General features: G+C 55.7%; 1 protein-coding gene across 1 annotated transcript; it reads right to left on the bottom strand.

Moving 5' to 3' along the window:
• Window positions 1-187: 187 nt before the first annotated feature.
• LOC117431902 (segment polarity protein dishevelled homolog DVL-1) lies at window positions 188-23051 on the bottom strand. The gene is given in 19 exon segments (XM_059020263.1): window positions 188-3567; window positions 6456-6659; window positions 7356-7523; window positions 9309-9362; window positions 9365-9442; window positions 10549-10626; window positions 10808-10841; window positions 10843-10876; window positions 11157-11194; window positions 11621-11659; window positions 11782-11921; window positions 12128-12197; window positions 12381-12474; window positions 15203-15350; window positions 15605-15723; window positions 16733-16824; window positions 16826-16855; window positions 17862-17931; window positions 20993-23051. Coding segments are annotated over 19 exon segments (2136 nt in total). The 5' UTR covers window positions 21163-23051; the 3' UTR covers window positions 188-3091.
• Window positions 23052-25000: the final 1949 nt, after the last annotated feature.

Below are 25000 nucleotides of genomic sequence, written 5' to 3'. Positions count from 1 at the left end.
CCCTCCCGAGGAGAACGGTGTGCTGACAGGACGAGCTCCCCCCACCTCCCGAGGAGAACGGTGTGCTGACAGGACGAGCTCCCCCCCCCCCCCCCGAGGAGAACGGAGTGCTGACAGGACGAGCTCTCCCCCCCCGAGGAGAACGGAGTGCTGACAGATCCGCTTACAAGAAGAGTCGGACACATGCTTTTCATACACATACATTTATTACCCCCCCATATATAATATATATATATATTTATATTTATATATACATAAATACAATTTCTTATTTCTCTTACATTACAAGAAAACAGAAAACACGCGCAGCCGAGCCAGCTCCGGAAACACGACCCGCGCAGCCGAGCCAGCTCCAGAAACACGACCCGCGCAGCCGAGCCAGCTCCAGAAACACGACCCGCGCAGCCGAGCCAGCTCCAGAAACACGACCCGCGCAGCCGAGCCAGCTCCAGAAACACGACCCGCGCAGCCGAGCCAGCTCCAGAAACACGACCCGCGCAGCCGAGCCAGCTCCAGAAACACAACCCGCGCAGCCGAGCCAGCTCCAGAAACACGACCCGCGCAGCCGAGCCAGCTCCAGAAACACGACCCGCGCAGCCGAGCCAGCTCCAGAAACACGACCCGCGCAGCCGAGCCAGCTCCAGAAACACGACCCGCGCAGCCGAGCCAGCTCCAGAAACACGACCCGCGCAGCCGAGCCAGCTCCAGAAACACGACCCGCGCAGCCGAGCCAGCTCCAGAAAGAGAGTGGGACTGGGGACGGCTAACGAGCTGAAACCAGTGATTGTCACAATGCAATGAATTGTTACAGTAGGTATCGCACGCACGCACACACACACACACGCACGCACAGACGCACGCACGCACAGACGCACACACACACAGACACGCACGCACACACAGACACGCACGCACAGACGCACACACACACAGACACGCACGCACACAGACACGCACGCACAGACGCACACACACACAGACACGCACACACACACACACGCACGCACAGACGCACGCACGCACAGACGCACACACACACAGACACGCACGCACACACAGACACGCACGCACAGACGCACACACACACAGACACGCACGCACACACACAGACACGCACGCACAGACGCACGCACGCACGCACGCGCACACACTTCTATGACTGACTTCTCTGCATGTGTCCGGTGTTGATAATGCAGTTTGCTGGTGGGTCAGTGTGGTGCCTCACAGTGTCACTATCCTTTACTTTATCACACACACTTCAAGACAGGAACTTCATGCCACTTCACAGGCCCTTGCCATGACTCCCAGTGTGTGTGTGCGCTGACCCTCCTGTACAGAACCAGTGTGTGTGTGCGCTGACCCTCCTGTACAGAACCAGTGTGTGTGTGCGCTGACCCTCCTGTACAGAACCAGTGTGTGTGTGCACTGACCCTCCTGTACAGAACCAGTGTGTGTGTGCGCTGACCCTCCTGTACAGAACCAGTGTGTGTGTGCACTGACCCTCCTGTCCAGTCAGTGTGTGTGTGCGCTGACCCTCCTGTACAGAACCAGTGTGTGTGTGCGCTGACCCTCCTGTCCAGCCAGTCTGTGTGTGCGCTGACCCTCCTGTCCAGCCAGTGTGTGTGTGCGCTGACCCTCCTGTCCAGTCAGTGTGTGTGTGCCGCTGACCCTCCTGTCCAGCCGTCCTGCCAGTCGAGGGTTCAGTAGTTGAGCAGGTTACACGTTTATAAGCTTAAAATAAATACATTAATAAATAAATAAATAAAAACCCTTCTCCTAGATTGGGAAGTCCCTCCATTGTGAGAGCCACAGATGAATACTGAGGCAGTCTGCTTTGGGAAAGGTCTCATTGTCCTGGGAGAGATGCACACAGCTCCCGGGACGTTCTGTTCTGCTCTCATCCTGTCTGCTTTGTGAAAGGTCTCATTGTCCTGGGAGAGATCCACACAGCTCCCGGGACGTTCTGTTCTGCTCTCATCCTGTCTGCTTTGTGAAAGGTCTCATTGTCCTGGGAGAGATCCACACAGCTCCTGGGACGTTCTGTTCTGCTCTCATCCTGTCTGCTTTGTGAAAGGTCTCATTGTCCTGGGAGAGATCCACACAGCTCCCGGGACGTTCTGTTCTGCTCTCATCCTGTCTGCTTTGTGAAAGGTCTCATTGTCCTGGGAGAGATGCACACAGCTCCCGGGACGTTCTGTTCTGCTCTCATCCTGTCTGCTTTGTGAAAGGTCTCATTGTCCTGGGAGAGATCCACACAGCTCCCGGGACGTTCTGTTCTGCTCTCATCCTGTCTGCTTTGTGAAAGGTCTCATTGTCCTGGGAGAGATGCACACAGCTCCCGGGACGTTCTGTTCTGCTCTCATCCTGTCTGCTTTGTGAAAGGTCTCATTGTCCTGGGAGAGATCCACACAGCTCCTGGGACGTTCTGTTCTGCTCTCATCCTGTCTGCTTTGTGAAAGGTCTCATTGTCCTGGGAGAGATCCACACAGCTCCCGGGACGTTCTGTTCTGCTCTCATCCTGTCTGCTTTGTGAAAGGTCTCATTGTCCTGGGAGAGATGCACACAGCTCCCGGGACGTTCTGTTCTGCTCTCATCCTGTCTGCTTTGTGAAAGGTCTCATTGTCCTGGGAGAGATCCACACAGCTCCCGGGACGTTCTGTTCTGCTCTCATCCTGTCTGCTTTGTGAAAGGTCTCATTGTCCTGGGAGAGATGCACACAGCTCCCGGGACGTTCTGTTCTGCTCTCATCCTGTCTGCTTTGTGAAAGGTCTCATTGTCCTGGGAGAGATGCACACAGCTCCCGGGACGTTCTGTTCTGCTCTCATCCTGTCTGCTTTGTGAAAGGTCTCATTGTCCTGGGAGAGATCCACACAGCTCCCGGGACGTTCTGTTCTGCTCTCATCCTGTCTGCTTTGTGAAAGGTCTCATTGTCCTGGGAGAGATGCACACAGCTCCCGGGACGTTCTGTTCTGCTCTCATCCTGTCTGCTTTGTGAAAGGTCTCATTGTCCTGGGAGAGATCCACACAGCTCCCGGGACGTTCTGTTCTGCTCTCATCCTGTCTGCTCTGCTTCTCTCTCAGGCCCGTGGTCTCACATGATGTCCACGAAGAACTCACAGGGGTTTCCCATGGCTCTCTGGAAGGACTGACGACTGGAGGTGAGCTCGGGGGGGACGGAGCCCAGCTCTCGCACGGGGGGGGCCCCCGGGGGCCCGCTGCTCAGCACAAGCTTGGGTGAGAGCTTGGCCAGGCTGTAGGGGGGGGGCAGGCCTGGGGGACCGTGGGAGGAGGCGTGGCTGCGCTCACTGTGGTGGGAGGGGGCGTGGCTGTGGTGGGAGTATGTCCTATGGCTGCTGAGTGTGTAGGAGGCGTGGCTGTGCTGGGAAGGGGCGTGGCTCCCTGCACTGTGCTGGGAAGGGGTGTGGCTCCGGTGGCTGTGCTGGCTCCGCCTCCCGCTGCGAGACCCCGGCTCTGATTCACTGCCACCGCTGCCTGTCAGCTTGCGCTCTGTCTCTTTGCTCCGCCTCCCTTTCCCTCCGCTCTGATTGGAGCCACTGCTTCTACTGCCTGAGAGGAGAGAGACAGAGAGACAGAGAGGAGAGACAGACAGAGGAGAGAGAGAGAGAGACAGAGAGGAGAGAGAGGGAGAGAGAGAGAGAGACAGAGAGAGGGGAAGCTCAGTTTAATATCAATCCTGGAACGGGTGATAACAGTGCAAACCAACATTCTCAAGACAGCAAATTAAAATAATACAAAATAACAGGAACAACATGAGCAGCACAACACAAACCCAGAGCAGGAAAAGCAGCAGAGCAAACGACAAAATCAAATGAAATGAGACTGAACACATTTACAAAGAGAAACAGACCCAGAACACTGCCACCACACCCGAGCAGAACCAGAGCTGGGCTCAGAACTGCACCAGGACCGGACCGGACCGGACCGGGAATTCAATATGAACACGCTCCACCCCCCCTCCTCTACAGCGCTATTCCATCACGCTCCACACCCCCTCCTCTACAGTGCTATTCCATCACGCTCCACCCCCCCTCCTCTACAGGGCTATTCCATCACGCTCCACACCCCCCCTCCTCTACAGGGCTATTCCATCACACCCCACACCCCCCTCCTCTACAGGGCTATTCCATCACACTCCACACCCCCCTCCTCTACAGCGCTATTCCATCACGCTCCACACCCCCCTCCTCTACAGCGCTATTCCATCACACTCCACACCCCCCTCCTCTACAGCGCTATTCCATCACGCTCCACACCCCCCTCCTCTACAGCGCTATTCCATCACGCTCCACACCCCCCTGCTCTATAGCGCCTCACTCAGCATGGCTGTGCCTGTGCTTGGTCCCGGCAGCACGCTGGTGCAGTGTCAGTGCCAGCACTGCGGCGGGTGACCCCGGCAATGCCACACACAGTTCATGCGGTGAGGGAGCGCGGGCAGGCTTACCGATCCCCCAGAGTCCTCTGCTTCACTCCTCCTTCAGTCTAACGCTTGCTCAGCAGAAAACAACAAGGGAACAACATGGTTACAAGCAGCACAGCCTCCTCCCCAGCACCCTCTCGATACGGACTCTGGATGGGAGTGCCCCGTGTCAGAGGGAAGGGGGCAGGGTAGGGACCATTAAAGGGGCGTGGTTAGGGTGACAGGGGGTTCTGAATGGGTGTGGTCAGTATGAGGGGGTTCTGAAGGGGTGTGGTCAGTATGAGGGGGTTCTGAAGGGGTGTGGTCAGTATGAGGGGGTTCTGAAGGGGTGTGGTCAGTATGAGGGGGTTCTGAATGGGTGTGGTCAGTATGAGGGGGTTCTGAAGGGGTGTGGTCAGTATGCCAGGGGATTCTGAAGGGGTGTGGTCAGTATGCCAGGGGATTCTGAAGGGGTGTGGTCAGTATGCCAGGGGATTCTGAAGGGGTGTGGTCAGTATGAGGGGGTTCTGAATGGGTGTGGTCAGTATGAGGGGGTTCTGAAGGGGTGTGGTCAGTATGCCAGGGGATTCTGAAGGGGTGTGGTCAGTATGCCAGGGGATTCTGAAGGGGTGTGGTCAGTATGCCAGGGGGTTCTGAAGGGGTGTGGTCAGTATGACAGGGGGTTCTGAAGGGGTGTGGTGAGTGTGAGGAGTTCTGAAGGGGAAACTGCCCCTGTTCCACTCAGCTCAGAGTTACCTGGGGCAGCCTGCCCCTGTTCTAAGCTCAGAGTTACCTGGAGCAGCCTGCCCCTGTTCTAAGCTCAGAGTTACCTGGAGCAGCCTGCCCCTGTTCTAAGCTCAGAGTTACCTGGAGCAGTCTGCCCTGTTCTAAGCTCAGAGTTACCTGGAGCAGCCTGCCCCTGTTCTAAGCTCAGAGTTACCTGGAGCAGCCTGCCCCTGTTCTAAGCTCAGAGTTACCTGGAGCAGTCTGCCCCTGTTCTAAGCTCAGAGTTACCTGGAGCAGTCTGCCCCTGTTCTAAGCTCAGAGTTACCTGGAGCAGTCTGCCCTGTTCTAAGCTCAGAGTTACCTGGAGCAGCCTGCCCCTGTTCTAAGCTCAGAGTTACCTGGAGCAGCCTGCCCCTGTTCTAAGCTCAGAGTTACCTGGAGCAGTCTGCCCCTGTTCTAAGCTCAGAGTTACCTGGAGCAGTCTGCCCCTGTTCTAAGCTCAGAGTTACCTGGAGCAGCCTGCCCCTGTTCTAAGCTCAGAGTTACCTGGAGCAGCCTGCCCCTGTTCTAAGCTCAGAGTTACCTGGAGCAGTCTGCCCCTGTTCTAAGCTCAGAGTTACCTGGAGCAGTCTGCCCCTGTTCTAAGCTCAGAGTTACCTGGAGCAGTCTGCCCCTGTTCTAAGCTCAGAGTTACCTGGAGCAGCCTGCCCCTGTTCTAAGCTCAGCAAGAGAAAATAAACATAAAGCAACGAGAAACAGCAAACAAGAAAGAGCAAGCATGGCTGCAAGTAATGAGATACAAAACGCAAACCCGCACACACACACACACACACACACAGCGATGAGATACACCACACACACAGCGATGAGATACACCACACACACACACAGCGATGAGATACACCACACACACACACAGTGATGAGATACACCACACACACACACAGTGATGAGATACACCACACACACACACACACACACACACACACACACAGCGATGAGATACACCACACACACTCACACACACACACACACACACACACACACACACACACACAGTGATGAGATACACCACACACACACACAGCGATGAGATACACCACACACACACACACACACACACACAGCGATGAGATACACCACACACACAGCGATGAGATACACCACACACACACACACACACAGTCTCACACACACACAGTCTTGCACACTCACACACAGTCTCACACACACACACTCACACAGTCTCTCACACACACTCACACAGTCTCTCACACACACACACACACACACACACACTCCCTCCCCTCACCTCCGCTGTGCTGGCTGCCCGTGCTGCCGCTGTGGAAGCTGTGGCAGGGGTCCGAGTAGCCAGGGGGGAAGCCGGGGTAGGGGTAGGGCTGCCCCCCCAGAGGCCAGGGGTTGGAGGAGGCAGGAGGGGGGGGCAGGGGGGGCAGCGTGTCCTGCTCAGAGGCCCCCCCACTGGAGCCCTCGTTCAGATTGAGAGAGGCCATGTCTGCGGGGAGGGAGGGGGTAGAGGGGGGTGAGAACCTGGCAAACAATGCATCTAGAACATGCAGAATATCCTCACACTACATCTAGAACAAGTGGAATATCATCACACTACAGCTAGAACACATGGAACATCCTCACACTACATCTAGAACACATGGAACATCCTCACACTACATCTAGAACAAGTGGAATATCCTCACATTACATCTAGAACAAGTGGAATATCATCACACTACAGCTAGAACACATGGAACATCCTCACACTACATCTAGAACACATGGAACATCCTCACACTACATCTAGAACAAGTGGAATATCCTCACATTACATCTAGAACAAGTGGAACATCCTCACACTACATCTAGAACACGTGGCTATTGATGAGGATGACAGTGGTCTTGTTGATAATGATATTATTGATGAGGATGACAGTGATCTTGTTGATAATGATATTATTATTGATGAGGATGACAGTGATCTTGTTGATAATGATATTATTATTGATGAGGATGGCAGTGATCTTGTTGATAATGATATTATTATTGATGAGGATGGCAGTGATCTTGTTGATAATGATATTATTATTGATGAGGATGACAGTGATCTTGTTGATAATGATATTATTATTGATGAGGATGGCAGTGATCTTGTTGATAATGATATTATTATTGATGAGGATGGCAGTGGGGTAGTTACTGGTGCAGATGTCTCCGAACACGTAGTAGCACTGCTCTGAGAAGGTGATCTTGTTGACAGTGTGTCTCAGGTAGCCGTGTTTCAGCAGGCTGCTCGCGTACTTCCGCGCGTCCCGTCGGTCCTTAAACCCGTCCACTCGCGAGAAGAGCCAGTCCACCACGTCAGCACCTGGGCGGGATGGAGAGGGCATGATCAAACACTCCCTGCTCCATCCCCAAACCCCCAACCCCCAACCCCCTGCTCCATCCCCAACCCCCTACTCCATCCCCAAACCCCCTGCTCCATCCCCAACCCCCTGCTCCATCCCCAACCCCCTACTCCATCCCCAAACCCCCTGCTCCATCCCCAAACCCCCTGCTCAATCCCCAAACCCCCTACTCCATCCCCAACCCCCCCTGCTCCATCCCCAAACCCCAAACCCCCTGCTCCATCCCCAAACCCCAAACCCCCTGCTCCATCCCCAAACCCCAACCCCCCTGCTCCATCCCCAAACCCCAACCCCCCTGCTCCATCCCCAAACCCATTGCTCCATCCCCAAACCCCAACCCCCCTGCTCCATCCCCAAACCTCCTGCTCCATCCCCAAACCCCAACCCCCCTGCTCCATCCCCAACCCCCCCTGCTCCATCCCCAAACCCCAACCCCCTGCTCCATCCCCAAACCTCCTGCTCCATCCCCAAACCCCAACCCCCCTGCTCCATCCCCAAACCCCCTGCTCCATCCCCAAACCCCAACCCCCTGCTCCATCCCCAAACCTCCTGCTCCATCCCCAAACCCCAACCCCCCTGCTCCATCCCCAACCCCCCCTGCTCCATCCCCAAACCCCAAACCCCCTGCTCCATCCCCAAACCTCCTGCTCCATCCCCAAACCCCAACCCCCCTGCTCCATCCCCAACCCCCCCTGCTCCATCCCCAAACCCCAAACCCCCTGCTCCATCCCCAACCCCCCCTGCTCCATCCCCAAACCCCAAACCCCCTGCTCCATCCCCAAACCCCAACCCCCCTGCTCCATCCCCAAACCTCCTGCTCCATCCCCAAACCCCCTGCTCCATCCCCAAACCCCAACCCCCCTGCTCCATCCCCAAACCTCCTGCTCCATCCCCAAACCCCAACCCCCCTGCTCCATCCCCAAACCCCAACCCCCCTGCTCCATCCCCCAAACCCCAACCCCCCCTGCTCCATCCCCAAACCCCAACCCCCCTGCTCCATCCCCAAACCTCCTGCTCCATCCCCAAACCCCCCTGCTCCATCCCCAAACCCCAACCCCCTGCTCCATCCCCAAACCCCAACCCCCCTGCTCCATCCCCAAACCCCAACCCCCCTGCTCCATCCCCAAACCCTCCTGCTCCATCCCCAAACCCCCTGCTCCATCCCCAACCCCCCTGCTCCATCCCCAAACCCCAACCCCCCTGCTCCATCCCCAAACCTCCTGCTCCATCCCCAAACCCCAACCCCCCTGCTCCATCCCCCAAACCCCCTGCTCCATCCCCAAACCCAACCCCCTGCTCCATCCCCAAACCCCAACCCCCTGCTCCATCCCCAAACCCCAACCCCCTGCTCCATCCCCAAACCCCAACCCCCCTGCTCCATCCCCCAAACCCCCCCCCTGCTCCATCCCCAAACCCCCTGCTCATTCCCAAACCCCCTGCTCCATCCCAACCCCCCCTGCTCCATCCCCAACCCCCCTGCTCCATCCCCAACCCCCTGCTCCATCCCCAAACCCCCCTGCTCCATCCCCCCTGCTCCATCCCAACCCCCTGCTCCATCCCCCAACCCCCCCCTGCTCCATCCCCAAACCCCAAACCCCCTGCTCCATCCCCAAACCTCCTGCTCCATCCCCAAACCCCCTGCTCCATCCCCAAACCCCAAACCCCCTGCTCCGTCCCCAACCCCCCCTACCCCCCTACCGATGAGTGGAGAGGGTTATCAGCCACTAGGTCTCTCCTTTCCTCACCGATCACAGCGTTTCCGATGGTGATTTTCAGCCACATCCTGTCTCGTATCTCAGGCCCGAGTCTGTGAGCTGCATCACCTTGACGATGGTTGCCATGTCGCTCTTGTGGACGCTGAGGGGCAGGTCATCGAACTCTGCGGGAGAGTGAGGGGTTACCCAGCGAAACCAGAGAAACCAGTAACACCAGAACTCAATATCTCATTGAATTTACACTGAAGACCCTGAGAAAGACTTCTAGTGGAAACGTTTGCCATTGAATTTACACTGAAGCCACTGAGAAAGACTTCTAGTGGAAACGTTTGCCATTGAATTTACACTGAAGATGCTGAGAAAGACTTCTAGTGGAAACGTTTGCCATTGAATTTACACTGAAGACACTGAGAAAGACTTCTAATGGAAACGTTTGCCATTGAATTTACACTGAAGACACTGAGAAAGACTTCTAGTGGAAACGCTTGCCATTGAATTTACACTGAAGACGCTGAGAGAGACTTCTAGTGGAAACGTTTGCCATTGAATTTACACTGAAGACCCTGAGAAAGACTTCTAGTGGAAACGTTTGCCATTGAATTTACACTGAAGACGCTGAGAGAGACTTCTAGTGGAAACGTTTGCCATTGAATTTACACTGAAGACACTGAGAAAGACTTCTAGTGGAAACGTTTGCCATTGAATTTACACTGAAGACGCTGAGAAAGACTTCTAGTGGAAACGTTTGCCATTGAATTTATGCTGAAGACGCTGAGAAAGACTTCTAGTGGAAACGTTTGCCATTGAATTTACACTGAAGACACTGAGAAAGACTTCTAGTGGAAACGCTTGCCATTGAATTTACACTGAAGACGCTGAGAGAGACTTCTAGTGGAAACGCTTGCCATTGAATTTACACTGAAGACGCTGAGAGAGACTTCTAGTGGAAACGTTTGCCATTGAATTTACACTGAAGACCCTGAGAAAGACTTCTAGTGGAAACGTTTGCCATTGAATTTACACTGAAGACGCTGAGAGAGACTTCTAGTGGAAACGTTTGCCATTGAATTTACACTGAAGACACTGAGAAAGACTTCTATTGGAAACGTTTGCCATTGAATTTACACTGAAGACACTGAGAAAGACTTCTAGTGGAAACGTTTGCCACTGAATTTACACTGAAGACACTGAGAAAGACTTCTAGTGGAAACGTTTGCCATTGAATTTACACTGAAGACACTGAGAAGTGGTTCTGATTGAATTCTGGTACCGTAGTGAGGGAAGGGTCCAGTCAGAGCCGTGGTGTGGGAGATCCAGTCAGCTGGGTCAATGGGCCGAACCGGTTCCGCTGTGCAAAGAGAGAGAGGGGGGAGGGGGGAGGGAGAGAGAAGGGGAGGGAGGGAGAGAAAGAGAGGGGGGAGGAGGAGGGAGAAACATGGTTAGATACTACAGCACTCAGTGTGTGAGCGCGTGCCTCAGTGTGCGTGTCTCAGTGTGTGCGTGTCTCAGTGTGTGCGTGCGTGTCTCACCGCGGGGGACGGTAAAGTAGCTCCGAGGGGACGGGGTCCCAACATTTGGCCACAGTCAGACTGATCGGCCTGAGAGAGAGAGAGAGAGAGAGAGAGAGAGAGAGAGAGAGAGAGAGAGAGAGAGAGAGAGAGAGAGAGAGAGAGAGGAGAGAGAGAGAGGATGTGAGCACATCACATGACACCCCTCACCCGGGCTGGCAGACGATTTCTCTCAGGACCCCACCCCCTCACCCGGGCTGGCAGACGATCTCTCTCAGGATCCCCCCCCCCCTCACCCCTCACCCCCTCACCCCGGGCTGGCAGACGATCTCTCTCAGGATCCCCCCCCCCTCACCCCTCACCCCCTCACCCGGGCTGGCAGACGATCTCTCTCAGGATCCTCACCCCCTCACCCCCCTCACCCCCCTCACCCGGGCTGGCAGACGATCTCTCTCAGGATCCCCCCCCCCTCACCCGGGCTGGCAGACGATCTCTCTCAGGATCCCCCCCCCCCCCCCCTCACCCGGGCTGGCAGACGATCTCTCTCTCAGGATCCCCCCCCCCCTCACCCCTCACCCCCCCTCACCCCGGGCTGGCAGACGATCTCTCTCAGGATCCCCCCCCCCCTCACCCCCTCACCCCCTCACCCGGGCTGGCAGACGATCTCTCTCAGGATCCTCACCCCTCACCCCCTCACCCCCTCACCCGGGCTGGCAGACGATCTCTCTCAGGATCCCCCCCCCCCTCACCCGGGCTGGCAGACGATCTCTCTCAGGATCCCCCCCCCCCCCTCACCCGGGCTGGCAGACGATCTCTCTCAGGATCCTCACCCGCATCGTCGTTGCTCATGTTCTCAAAGTTCACATCGTTCACCTGAAACACACGAGGAGGGGTGAGAGAGAGGAGAGAGATTGGAAACACACAGACAGCCAGCCAGACAGAGGCACACCCACACACAGACACACACAGACACTCTCTCTCTCCCCCCTCCTCACCTGCAGCAGCATGTCCCCGGGTTCGATCCTCCCGTCGGCTGCCACGGCCCCCCCCTTCATGATAGAGCCGATGTAGATTCCACCGTCCCCCCGATCATTGCTCTGCCCCACGATGCTGATCCCCAGGAAATGATACTTCTCTGAGGAGAGGAGAGGAGAGGAGAGGGAGGTGAGGAGAGACAGAGGCACGCACACACACACTCACCACACACACACACTCAAACACACACACACACGCACGCACTGAGACACACACACACACGCACACACACACGCACACACGCATTCACGCACGCACGCACTGACACAAGCTCACACACACACACGCACGCACACGCTCTCTTACCCATGTTCAGGGTGACGGGGATGATGTTCACAGACATGGTCGAGTCGGTGATGCTGCTGAACGAAGAGGACTGTGGAGAGAACAGGCAGATCAAACCAATCAGAGCCTGACTCTACCCATGAAACAGGCAGATCAACAATCAGAGCCTGACTCTACCCATGAAACAGGCAGATAACCAATCAGAGCCTGACTCTACCCATGAAACAGGCAGATCAACCAATCAGAGCCTGCCTCCCCTGGTCCCGCTGCTCACCCGCTCAATCTTTGGTTCCTTGGGTCTCCGGCGCCGGCGCTTGTGTCTCCGCATCAACCGGGACGAAGAGCTGTGCCCTGTGGAGCTGCTGAGCCTGGAGAGAGACAGAGAGAGAGAGAGAGGTACAAGACACTGGAGCTGAGCCCTGTGGAGCTGCTGAGCCTGGAGAGAGACAGAGAGACAGAGAGAGGTACAAGACACTGGAGCTGAGCCCTGTGGAGCTGCTGAGCCTGGAGAGAGACAGACAGAGAGAGAGACAAGACACTGGAGCTGTGCCCTGTGGAGCTGCTGAGCCTGGAGAGAGACAGAGAGAGAGACAGAGAGAGAGAGACAAGACACTGGAGCTGTGCCCTGTGGAGCTGCTGAGCCTGGAGAGAGACAGAGAGAGAGACAGAGAGAGAGAGACAAGACACTGGAGCTGTGCCCTGTGGAGCTGCTGAGCCTGGAGAGAGACAGAGAGAGAGACAGAGAGAGAGAGACACTGGAGCTGTGCCCTGTGGAGCTGCTGAGCCTGGAGAGAGACAGAGAGACAGAGAGACAAGACACTGGAGCTGTGCCCTGTGGAGCTGCTGAGCCTGGAGAGAGACAGAGAGACAGAGAGAGGTACAAGACACTGGAGCTGAGCCCTGTGGAGCTGCTGAGCCTGGAGAGAGACAGAGAGACAGAGAGACAGAGAGAGAGAGACAAGACACTGGAGCTGTGCCCTGTGGAGCTGCTGAGCCTGGAGAGAGACATAGAGAGAGAGACAAGACACTGGAGCTGTGCCCTGTGGAGCTGCTGAGCCTGGAGAGAGACAGAGAGACAGAGAGAGAGAGACAGAGAGAGGTACAAGACACTGGAGCTGTGCCCTGTGGAGCTGCTGAGCCTGGAGAGAGACAGAGAGACAGAGAGAGAGAGGTACAAGACACTGGAGCTGTGCCCTGTGGAGCTGCTGAGCCTGGAGAGGAGAGAGAGACAGAGAGAGAGAGGTACAAGACACTGGAGCTGAGCCCTGTGGAGCTGCTGAGCCTGGAGAGAGACAGAGAGAGAGAGGTACAAGACACTGGAGCTGTGCCCTGTGGAGCTGCTGAGCCTGGAGAGAGACAGAGAGAGAGAGAGAGGTACAAGACACTGGAGCTGAGCCCTGTGGAGCTGCTGAGCCTGGAGAGAGACAGAGAGAGAGAGAGAGGTACAAGACACTGGAGCTGTGCCCTGTGGAGCTGCTGAGCCTGGAGAGAGACAGAGAGACAGAGACAAGACACTGGAGCTGTGCCCTGTGGAGCTGCTGAGCCTGGAGAGAGACAGAGAGACAGAGAGAGGTACAAGACACTGGAGCTGAGCCCTGTGGAGCTGCTGAGCCTGGAGAGAGACAGAGAGAGAGAGGTACAAGACACTGGAGCTGTGCCCTGTGGAGCTGCTGAGCCTGGAGAGAGACAGAGAGAGAGAGAGAGGTACAAGACACTGGAGCTGTGCCCTGTGGAGCTGCTGAGCCTGGAGAGAGACAGAGAGACAGAGAGAGGTACAAGACACTGGAGCTGTGCCCTGTGGAGCTGCTGAGCCTGGAGAGAGACAGAGAGAGAGACAAGACACTGGAGCTGAGCCCTGTGGAGCTGCTGAGCCTGGAGAGAGACAGAGAGACAGAGAGAGGTACAAGACACTGGAGCTGTGCCCTGTGGAGCTGCTGAGCCTGGAGAGAGACAGAGAGACAGAGACAAGACACTGGAGCTGAGCCCTGTGGAGCTGAAGAGCCTGGAGAGAGACAGAGAGACAGAGAGAGAGACAAGACACTGGAGCTGTGCCCTGTGGAGCTGCTGAGCCTGGAGAGAGACAGAGAGACAGAGAGAGAGACAAGACACTGGAGCTGTGCCCTGTGGAGCTGCTGAGCCTGGAGAGAGACATAGAGAGAGAGACAAGACACTGGAGCTGTGCCCTGTGGAGCTGCTGAGCCTGGAGAGAGACAGAGAGAGAGAGACAGAGAGACAAGACACTGGAGCTGTGCCCTGTGGAGCTGCTGAGCCTGGAGAGAGACAGACAGAGAGAGACAGAGAGACAAGACACTGGAGCTGTGCCCTGTGGAGCTGCTGAGCCTGGAGAGAGACAGAGAGACAGAGAGAGAGACAAGACACTGGAGCTGTGCCCTGTGGAGCTGCTGAGCCTGGAGAGGAGAGAGAGACAGAGAGAGAGACAAGACACTGGAGCTGTGCCCTGTGGAGCTGCTGAGCCTGGAGAGAGACAGAGAGAGAGACAGAGAGAGAGAGACACTGGAGCTGTGCCCTGTGGAGCTGCTGAGCCTGGAGAGAGACAGAGAGAGAGAGACAAGACACTGGAGCTGAGCCCTGTGGAGCTGCTGAGCCTGGAGAGAGACAGAGAGAGAGAGACAAGACACTGGAGCTGTGCCCTGTGGAGCTGCTGAGCCTGGAGAGAGACAGAGAGAGAGAGGTACAAGACACTGGAGCTGAGCCCTGTGGAGCTGCTGAGCCTGGAGAGAGACAGAGAGAGAGAGAGAGAGAGAGAGGTACAAGACACTGGAGCTGTGCCCTGTGGAGCTGCTGAGCCTGGAGAGGAGAGAGAGACAGAGAGAGAGAGAGAGAGACAGAGAGAGAGAGAGAGAGAGAGAGAGAGAGAGAGAGAGAGAGAGAGAGAGAGAGAGAGAGAGAGAGAGAGAGAGAGAGAGAAGGGTACAAGACACTGGACTGGGGTAGTTGAGGTTAGTAGCTGGCTGGGGGTAGTTATCTGGGGTAGTAGTGTTATCAGGGGGTAGTTGAGGTTAGTAGCTGGCTGGGGGTAGTTATCTGGGGTAGTAGTGTTATCAGGGGGTAGTTGCCCCCGTTGCCCCTGGTTACCTGCTGGCCTCTTCCTCCTCTTCCTCCTGCGAGTCGATGAAGGAGCTGGAGTCGATCTCGCTGCTCAGCAGGGAGGCGTCGTCCACCACCATCGCAGGGTCCCGGGACAGCGAGAGGGGGGGCTTCGAGAGCCCGTCCAACCGGGGGACTGCGGGGGGGGGGGGGGGCAGTCACATGATCCTGATTAATGAGTTCATGAGACTGAGAGTAAAGAGACCCCCCCCCACCACACCATTCCTCTCACACACACACACACACACACACACACACACACCCCACACCATTCCTCTCTCACACACACACACACACCCCACACCCCCACACCATTCCTCTCACACACACACACACCTCTCTCCCTCTCCTCCTCCCTCGCTCTCCTCCTCCCTCTCCCCCGGTACTCACACTCTGCCTCCCTTGCTCTCCTCCTCGCTCGCTCCCTCTCTCTCTCTCTCCGGTGGCTCAGGATGGACTCTGTTCCCGTCTCCGTGTCCAGCCCGGCCCGACTGCCCGGCGCGTTCGCACTGCAGTGGAGGAACAGGAGAGACACTGAGATGTTCCCCCAGTCCCACAGCGACACCCAGCACAGGGTCGCTACCACCTGCTTCCACATGGGGGCAGCAAAACCCAGGAATTACACAGGCAGACAGGCAGGCAGACAGACAGGCAGGGAGACAGGCAGGGAGACAGACAGGGAGACAGACAGACAGGCAGGGAGACAGACAGACAGACAGACAGGGAGACAGACAGGGAGACAGACAGGCAGGGAGACAGACAGACAGGCAGACAGACAGAGAGACAGACAGACAGGGAGACAGACAGGCAGGCAGGCAGGCAGGGAGACAGACAGGCAGACAGACAGACAGGGAGACAGGGAGACAGACAGACAGGCAGACAGACAGGCAGGCAGGCAGGGAGACAGACAGGGAGACAGACAGACAGGCAGACAGACAGGCAGGCAGGCAGGGAGACAGACAGGCAGACAGACAGGGAGACAGACAGACAGGCAGACAGACAGGGAGACAGACAGACAGGGAGACAGACAGGCAGGCAGGCAGGCAGACAGACAGACAGGCAGAAAGACAGACAGGGAGACAGACAGGGAGACAGACAGACAGGGAGACAGACAGGGAGACAGACAGACAGGGAGACAGACAGGCAGGCAGGCAGGCAGGGAGACAGACAGGCAGACAGACAGACAGGGAGACAGACAGACAGGGAGACAGACAGGCAGGCAGACAGGCAGACAGACAGACAGGCAGGCAGGCAGGCAGGGAGACAGACAGACAGGCAGGCAGGCAGGGAGACAGACAGACAGACAGACAGGCAGAAAGACAGACAGGGAGACAGACAGGGAGACAGACAGACAGGCAGGCAGGCAGGGAGACAGACAGACAGACAGACAGACAGGCAGGCAGGTAGGCATTACTGCATGCTTGAACAAATATCATGTATGAGCTGCAGCGTGGTGGCTGCATGAGTGTGTGTGTGTCTCTCACTGCGTGTGTGTGTGTGTGTGTGTGTGTTACTCACTGGAAGGAGGGGGGTCTGGAGTCCCCGATGCCACCAGTCCTCTCGAGGGGGGGGGGCAGCTCCGGCTGACTCTCTGTGCACTGAGACCCCCCCGTCAGAGTGAGAGCCCTCAGCCAGGACCAGCTGGAGAGAGGAGAGGGGTTAACACAGGGGAGAGGAGAGGAGAGGAGAGAGGAGAGAGAGAGGAGAGAGAGGAGAGGAGAGGAGAGAGGAGAGAGGAGAGAGGAGGAGAGGAGGAGAGAGAAGAGGAGAGAGGAGAGGAGAGAGGAGAGAGGAGAGAGGAGAGAGGAGAGAGGAGAGAGGAGAGAGGAGAGGAGAGGAGAGGAGAGAGGAGAGGAGAGAGGAGAGAGTAGAGAGGAGAGAGGAGAGAGAGGAGAGGAGAGGAGAGAGAGGAGAGAGGAGAGGAGAGAGGAGAGGAGAGAGGAGAGAGGAGAGGAGAGGAGAGGAGAGAGGAGAGGAGAGAGGAGAGAGGAGAGAGGAGAGAGAGGAGAGGAGAGGAGAGAGGAGAGAGGAGAGAGGAGAGAGGAGAGGAGAGAGGAGAGAGGAGAGGAGAGGGGAGAGAGGAGAGAGGAGAGGAGAGGAGAGGAGAGGAGAGAGGAGAGAGGAGAGAGGAGAGAGGAGAGGAGAGGAGAGAGGAGAGAGGAGAGAGAGAGGAGAGGAGAGGAGAGGAGAGAGAGGAGAGAGGAGAGGAGAGAGGAGAGGAGAGAGGAGAGAGGGGTTAACACAGGGGAGAGGAGAGAGGAGAGGAGAGAGAGGAGAGGATAGGAGAGAGGAGAGAGGAGAGAGTAGAGGGGTTAACACAGGGGAGAAGAGAGGAGAGGAGAGAGGAGAGGAGAGGAGAGAGGAGAGAGTAGAGGGGTTAACACAGGGGAGAGGAGAGGAGAGAGGAGAGGAGAGGAGAGAGGAGAGAGTAGAGGGGTTAACACAGGGGAGAGGAGGAGGAGAGGAGAAAGGAGAGGGGTTAACACAGGGGAGAGGAGAGGAGAGAGGAGAGAGGTTAACACAGGCAGAGAGGAGAGAGGAGAGAGGAGAGGAGAGAGGGGAGGGGGGGGGCAACAAAACAGTGTACCCCCACCATCCATGATTTATTAAAAGGCCTCGTTGGCTGGCCGGTTTGTTTGGTGCTCACCCAGGCCACGACTCTCCCGTTGAAGCAGGGCAGCGTGGCATTGTCATCAGAGACCTCCTCCTTCACCACCCTGAGACACACAGAGACACACAGAGACAGGGTTCAGACCCTGCAGAGACACACAGAGACAGGGTTCACACCCAGACCCTGCAGAGACACACAGAGACACACAGAGACAGGGTTCACAGCCAGACCCTGCAGAAACACACAGAGACATGGTTCACAGCCAGACCCTGCAGAGACACACAGAGACAGGGTTCACAGCCACACCCTGCAGAAGACATAAAGACATTTCAGAGGGCTGGATCGCATCAATATCAGGGCTGGTGCTGCGGTGTGTTTATGAAACGGTCTCTACAGCGGGGCCGGTGCGTTTATGAAACGGTCTCTACAGCGGGGCCGGTGCTGCGGTGTGTTTATGAAACGGTCTCTACAGCAGGGCCGGTGCTGCGGTGTGTTTATGAAACGGTCTCTACAGCGGGGCCGGTGCTGCGGTGCGTTTATGAAACGGTCTCTACAGCGGGGCCGGTGCTGCGGTGTGTTTATGAAACGGTCTCTACAGCGGGGCCGGTGCTGCGGTGCGTTTATGAAACGGTCTCTACAGCGGGGCCGGTGCTGCGGTGTGTTTATGAAACGGTCTCTACAGCGGGGCCGGTGCTGCGGTGCGTTTATGAAACGGTCTCTACAGCGGGGCCGGTGCTGCGGTGTGTTTATGAAACGGTCTCTACAGCATGGCCGGTGCTGCGGTGTGTTTATGAAACGGTCTCTACAGCGGGGCCGGTGCTGCGGTGTGTTTATGAAACGGTCTCTACAGCGGGGCCGGTGCTGCGGTGTGTTTATGAAACGGTCTCTACAGCGGGGCCGGTGCTGCGGTGTGTTTATGAAACGGTCTCTACAGCGGGGCCGGTGCTGCGGTGTGTTTATGAAACGGTCTCTACAGCAGGGCCGGTGCTGCGGTGCGTTTATGAAACGGTCTCTACAGCGGGGCCGGTGCTGCGGTGCGTTTATGAAACGGTCTCTACAGCAGGGCCGGTGCTGCGGTGTGTTTATGAAACGGTCTCTACAGCGGGGGCCGGTGCTGCGGTGCGTTACGAAACGGTCTCTACAGCAGGGCCGGTGCTGCGGTGTGTTTACGAAACGGTCTCTACAGCGGGGCCGGTGCTGCGGTGTGTTTACGAAACGGTCTCTACAGCGGGGCCGGTGCTGCGGTGCGTTTACGAAACGGTCTCTACAGCGGGGCCGGTGCTGCGGTGTGTTTATGAAACGGTCTCTACAGCGGGGCCGGCGCTGCGGTGTGTTTATGAAACGGTCTCTACAGCGGGGCCGGTGCTGCGGTGTGTTTATGAAACGGTCTCTACAGCGGGGCCGGTGCTGCGGTGTGTTTACGAAACGGTCTCTACAGCGGGGCCGGTGCTGCGGTGCGTTTACGAAACGGTCTCTACAGCGGGGCCGGTGCTGCGGTGTGGTTTATGAAACGGTCTCTACAGCGGGGCCGGCGCTGCGGTGTGTTTATGAAACGGTCTCTACAGCGGGGCCGGTGCTGCGGTGTGTTTATGAAACGGTCTCTACAGCGGGGCCGGTGCTGCGGTGTGTTTATGAAACGGTCTCTACAGCGGGGCCGGTGCTGCGGTGTGTTTATGAAACGGTCTCTACAGCGGGGCTGGGTGCTGCGGTGTGTTTATGAAACGGTCTCTACAGCGGGGCCGGTGCTGCGGTGTGTTTATGAAACGGTCTCTACAGCAGGGCCGGTGCTGCGGTGTGTTTATGAAACGGTCTCTACAGCGGGGCCCGGTGCTGCGGTGTGTTTATGAAACGGTCTCTACAGCGGGGCCGGTGCTGCGGTGCGTTTATGAAACGGTCTCTACAGCGGGGCCGGTGCTGCGGTGTGTTTATGAAACGGTCTCTACAGCGGGGCCGGTGCTGCGGTGTGTTTATGAAACGGTCTCTACAGCGGGGCTGGTGCTGCGGTGTGTTTATGAAACGGTCTCTACAGCGGGGCCGGTGCTGCGGTGTGTTTATGAAACGGTCTCTACAGCAGGGCCGGTGCTGCGGTGTGTTTATGAAACGGTCTCTACAGCGGGGCCGGTGCTGCGGTGTGTTTATGAAACGGTCTCTACAGCAGGGCCGGTGCTGCGGTGCGTTTATGAAACGGTCTCTACAGCGGGGCCGGTGCTGCGGTGTGTTTATGAAACGGTCTCTACAGCAGGGCCGGTGCTGCGGTGTGTTTATGAAACGGTCTCTACAGCGGGGCCGGTGCTGCGGTGCGTTTATGAAACGGTCTCTACAGCGGGGCCGGTGCTGCGGTGCGTTTATGAAACGGTCTCTACAGCGGGGCCGGTGCTGCGGTGCGTTTATGAAACGGTCTCTACAGCGGGGCCGGTGCTGCGGTGCGTTTATGAAACGGTCTCTACAGCGGGGGCCGGTGCTGCGGTGTGTTTATGAAACGGTCTCTACAGCGGGGCCGGTGCTGCGGTGCGTTTATGAAACGGTCTCTACAGCGGGGCCGGTGCTGCGGTGTGTTTATGAAACGGTCTCTACAGCGGGGCCGGTGCTGCGGTGTGTTTATACCAGCACAGCTACATTCCCACGACAGCAAGTAGTTTTTGAGAGCTGGATACATGTCGTCACTAATTCCTTTCAAGATCTCTAACAACACAACTATTTATACACGCACACGCACACGCATTACATACAAAAGCAAACGTGTCTCTACAGGTCGCTAACTAAAGCTCAGCTTCGCAATAAAACACACAGTGACGCCCTCGCTGTAACTTGTTGTGTTTCCCATGACCCGACTCCACCCTCATTATCACCACGATCACCTCAATCCACGACACACAACATCGCGTGAGTGAAACGCGCTGTGACTAACCCACGCGAACCCTGACGTCAGCCTTGTCTAATGAGCGAGACGCGCTGTTACAATGTAACCCGCTGCGGGCTAATGTCGCTAAACACGCCTCTTTCTCCGTCCAAGAGAAACCCAGTTCAGACTGGCCAGCTCCAGTTACCGCAGTACCGGTTAACCTCGGAGAAGCATTTGCAATAGAAAGCGTATTGAACCGAGCCCTTGAGACCCCACGCAGCCGTGACGCGGGTCCCGATTAACAGGATAATACGCGCCCACTTACCCGAAATCCTGGTCCATAGACTTGAAGAAGAATTTGTAGACGCTGACGGGCCGGTTGCTGAGCACATTTTTAAAATCCGCCAGAGTCACTTTTTCGGGAGCAACGGGCAGCTTCACTAGATAAGGCGTCTCCTCCTCTTCGATATGATAGATTATTTTAGTTTCCGCCATGAGTGAAGCAAAAATAAATTCAGGGAGTGATTTTAGGAGGCGCTGCTGGGGAACAGCATGAAACAGCAATATTAATAAATGAATAGAAATCTATGTGTTGTGGTAGAAGGCGCTGTCCCCCCGGCTCCTGGCCCCTCTGTAGAAATGCATTGGCGGAGCAGCCTGTGTGGACCCTGCCTGCGCTCGGCTCTCGAACCAGCGTCTCTCCAGAGCAACAGGAAGGAGCCGTTCACGCTGGAATAGCTGCGCTCCCTGCGATTCTACACGGCAGTGCTGCCCCCTAGCGGCGGCGCGCAGGAACCTCACGTCGCAGATCCAGAGGGCTCTTCACAAAAAAACAACGCGAGCACAGCCACAGCGAGCGCTAGAATTGAATAAAACACACCAACATCTTCTATATCTATCTAAATATCTATCCATCCATCCATCTACCTACCTCAAACTCTCTCTGGATCATCTCTCTCTATTAGAAAGTGGTTTAAATTATTTAAAACTCTCTCCTCTCTCCTCTCTCTCTCCCCCTCTCTCTCCCCCTCTCTCTCTCTCTCTCTTTGAAAGAGGTGTAGTATTTATTGCCCTACGCTGATTTTATTAAATAACCCTTTTGTTCGCATCCAAAGCTGGGTTTGTTACATTGAAAGTATTCTTCAGACACGCCTGGCAGAAATCAGCCGATCTCATCTTCAGGGTGGATTTCATGTATTTATTTCATCTGCATTCCTGAATTCTTTCCTGTTCCACGCAGGACTTCTCCCTCTAGTGGTTCAGACGGAACTTGTATAATTATAGATATGCAGACGAGACTGCGTTTTGGACAGGACTGGCATCTCGTTTTTTTTTTTTTTTTTTTTCTGCCTTCAGAATGATTTCAGCTCGAGTTACATTGTTTAGTTACACGGCGCTTTGTTTCCGGTCAGCGCTGTCATTCAAACATTGTTTTTGAGGGTGACTTTGAGATGACATCACTGCCAAGCACAGGCTGTGACGTCAGGTGAAATACCGGCAGCGGCCACCAGGTGGCGCACGGGAGCGGAGAAAGGGGAAGGCGCCGCGCTGTATCTGAAGATAAGCAGACAAACCTTCTGACAGAAGAGTTTCAGGGAGTTTATTACAAAACTACAATAACTTCAATAATATAACTACGAGAAAACACACTATAACCAGGAGAAAACACAATATAACCACGAGAAAACACAATATAACCAGGAGAAAACACAATATACCAGGAGAAAACACAATATAACCAGGAGAAAACACAATATAACTACAAGAGACAGACAGACAGAGACACACACACAGACAGACAGAGAGACACACACACACACAGACAGACAGAGAGACACACACACACACACAGACAGACAGAGAGACACACACACACAGACAGACAGAGAGACACACACCACACACAGACAGAAAGACACACACACACACAGACAGAGACACACAGACAGACAGACAGAGAGAGACACACACACAGACAGACAGAGAGACACACACACACAGACAGACAGAGAGACACACACACACACAGACAGAAAGACACACACACACAGACAGACAGAGACACACACACAGACAGAGACAGAAAGACACACACACACACAGACAGAGACACACAGACAGACAGACAGAAAGACACACACACACAGACAGACAGAGAGACACACACAGACAGACAGAGAGACACACACACAGACAGACAGAGAGACACACACACAGACACAGACAGACAGACACACAGACAGAGAGACACACACACAGACAGACAGAGAGACACATACACACACACACAGACAGACACACAGACAGAGAGACACACACACACAGACAGACAGAGATACAGACACACACAGACAGACAGAGAGACACACACACAGACAGACAGAGAGACACACACACAGACAGACAGAGAGACACACAGACTTTGTTTTTGTTGTTGTAATGAAGAGACCACAGGGACACAGCGGGATCCAAAACAAGTGCTTTTATTGTTTAATTTCCCCGGTGCGAGAGAGTGAGAGATACTGAGAGAGTGATAGAGTGAGAGAGTGAGAGTGAGTGATAGAGAGTGATAGTGATGGAGAGTGAGACTCGGCAGTGCACAAGCGTGGCCCCCCCTCATCATCGCTGTCACTCTCACAACACTGACCCGGACAGAAGAACACTCACCATACACTGAAATATATCCACATCCACATGTACTGTATATATATATAGAGAGAGAGAGAGAGAGAGAGAGAGAGAGAGAGCGAGAGAGGAAAAACAACACGCGGCAAAGAGGATTCCTGAGAGAGCTGCAGGTCCCCGTGTGTGAATGCAAGCGCTCTGCAGTGCACAGAAGCAGTGACAGCGCTGGCTGTCTGGGTGTGTCTGTACTGCAGTGCACAGAAGCAGTGACAGCGCTGGCTGTCTGGGTGTGTCTGTACTGCAGTGCACAGAAGCAGTGACAGCGCTGGCTGTCTGGGTGTGTCTGTACTGCAGTGCACAGAAGCAGTGACAGCGCTGGCTGTCTGGGTGTGTCTGTACTGCAGTGCACAGAAGCAGTGACAGCGCTGGCTGTCTGGGTGTGTCTGTACTGCAGTGCACAGAAGCAGTGACAGCGCTGGCTGTCTGGGTGTGTCTGTACTGCAGTGCACAGAAGCAGTGACAGCGCTGGCTGTCTGGGTGTGTCTGTACTGCAGTGCACAGAAGCAGTGACAGCGCTGGCTGTCTGGGTGTGTCTGTACTGCAGTGCACAGAAGCAGTGACAGCGCTGGCTGTCTGGGTGTGTCTGTACTGCAGTGCGCAGAAGCAGTGACAGCGCTGGCTGTCTGGGTGTGTCTATACTGCAGTGCACAGAAGCAGTGACAGCGCTGGCTGTCTGGGTGTGTCTGTACTGCAGTGCACAGAAGCAGTGACAGCGCTGGCTGTCTGGGTGTGTCTGTACTGCAGTGCGCAGAAGCAGTGACAGCGCTGGCTGTCTGGGTGTGTCTGTACTGCAGTGCACAGAAAGCAGTGACAGCGCTGGCTGTCTGGGTGTGTCTGTACTGCAGTGCACAGATGCAAAGCGTCTCATACTGGGAGTTTATAGACCAGCGGAGCCCAGTCCAGCCCTCGAGATCCGCTCCAGTCCGTCTCTCCGCAGCGCACATGACAATGACATCACGTAAAGCTGTCACATGACAATGACATCACGTAAAGCTGTCACATGACAATGACATCACGTAAAGCTGTCACATGACAATGACATCACGTTTGCAAGCTGGGCTGTCCCTGTGCTGTTCCGTTCTACTCTGACTGGAATCAGGGTCTCGAGGGCTGGTTCTGGAGTGGAGACGGTGCATCTCTCTCAGTGTCTCAGTCCTGTGCTGGTGTCCGTGTTGAAGGGGGGGGTGTGTGTTCCAGTGTCCCGGGTTCAGCGCCTCGCTCCTGGGCCAGCCAGCAGCAGCAGCTCCCCCCCCCCCCCTTCCTCCTCCTCTCTCACTTCCACGACACCTTCTCCACCTCTGCAGAGAAACAAACACAAGAACAAGAGTGAAGCAGAGACACACACACACACACACACACACACACACTGACACACACACACACTCTGACACACACACACACTCTGACACACAGACACACACACACACAGACACACACACACACAGACACACACACACACAGACAGAGACACACACACACACAAACAGAGAGACAGAGACACACACACACACAGACAGAGACACACACACACACAAACAGAGAGACAGAGACACACACACACAGAGAGAGAGAGACACACACACACACAGAGAGACAGACACACACACACACACACACACACACTGACACACACACACACACACTGACA

This window comes from Acipenser ruthenus, unplaced genomic scaffold (assembly GCF_902713425.1).
Source record: "Acipenser ruthenus unplaced genomic scaffold, fAciRut3.2 maternal haplotype, whole genome shotgun sequence".
NCBI classification, from domain to species: Eukaryota; Metazoa; Chordata; class Actinopteri; order Acipenseriformes; family Acipenseridae; genus Acipenser; species Acipenser ruthenus.
This window is presented reverse-complemented; position numbering and strand designations above follow the sequence as displayed.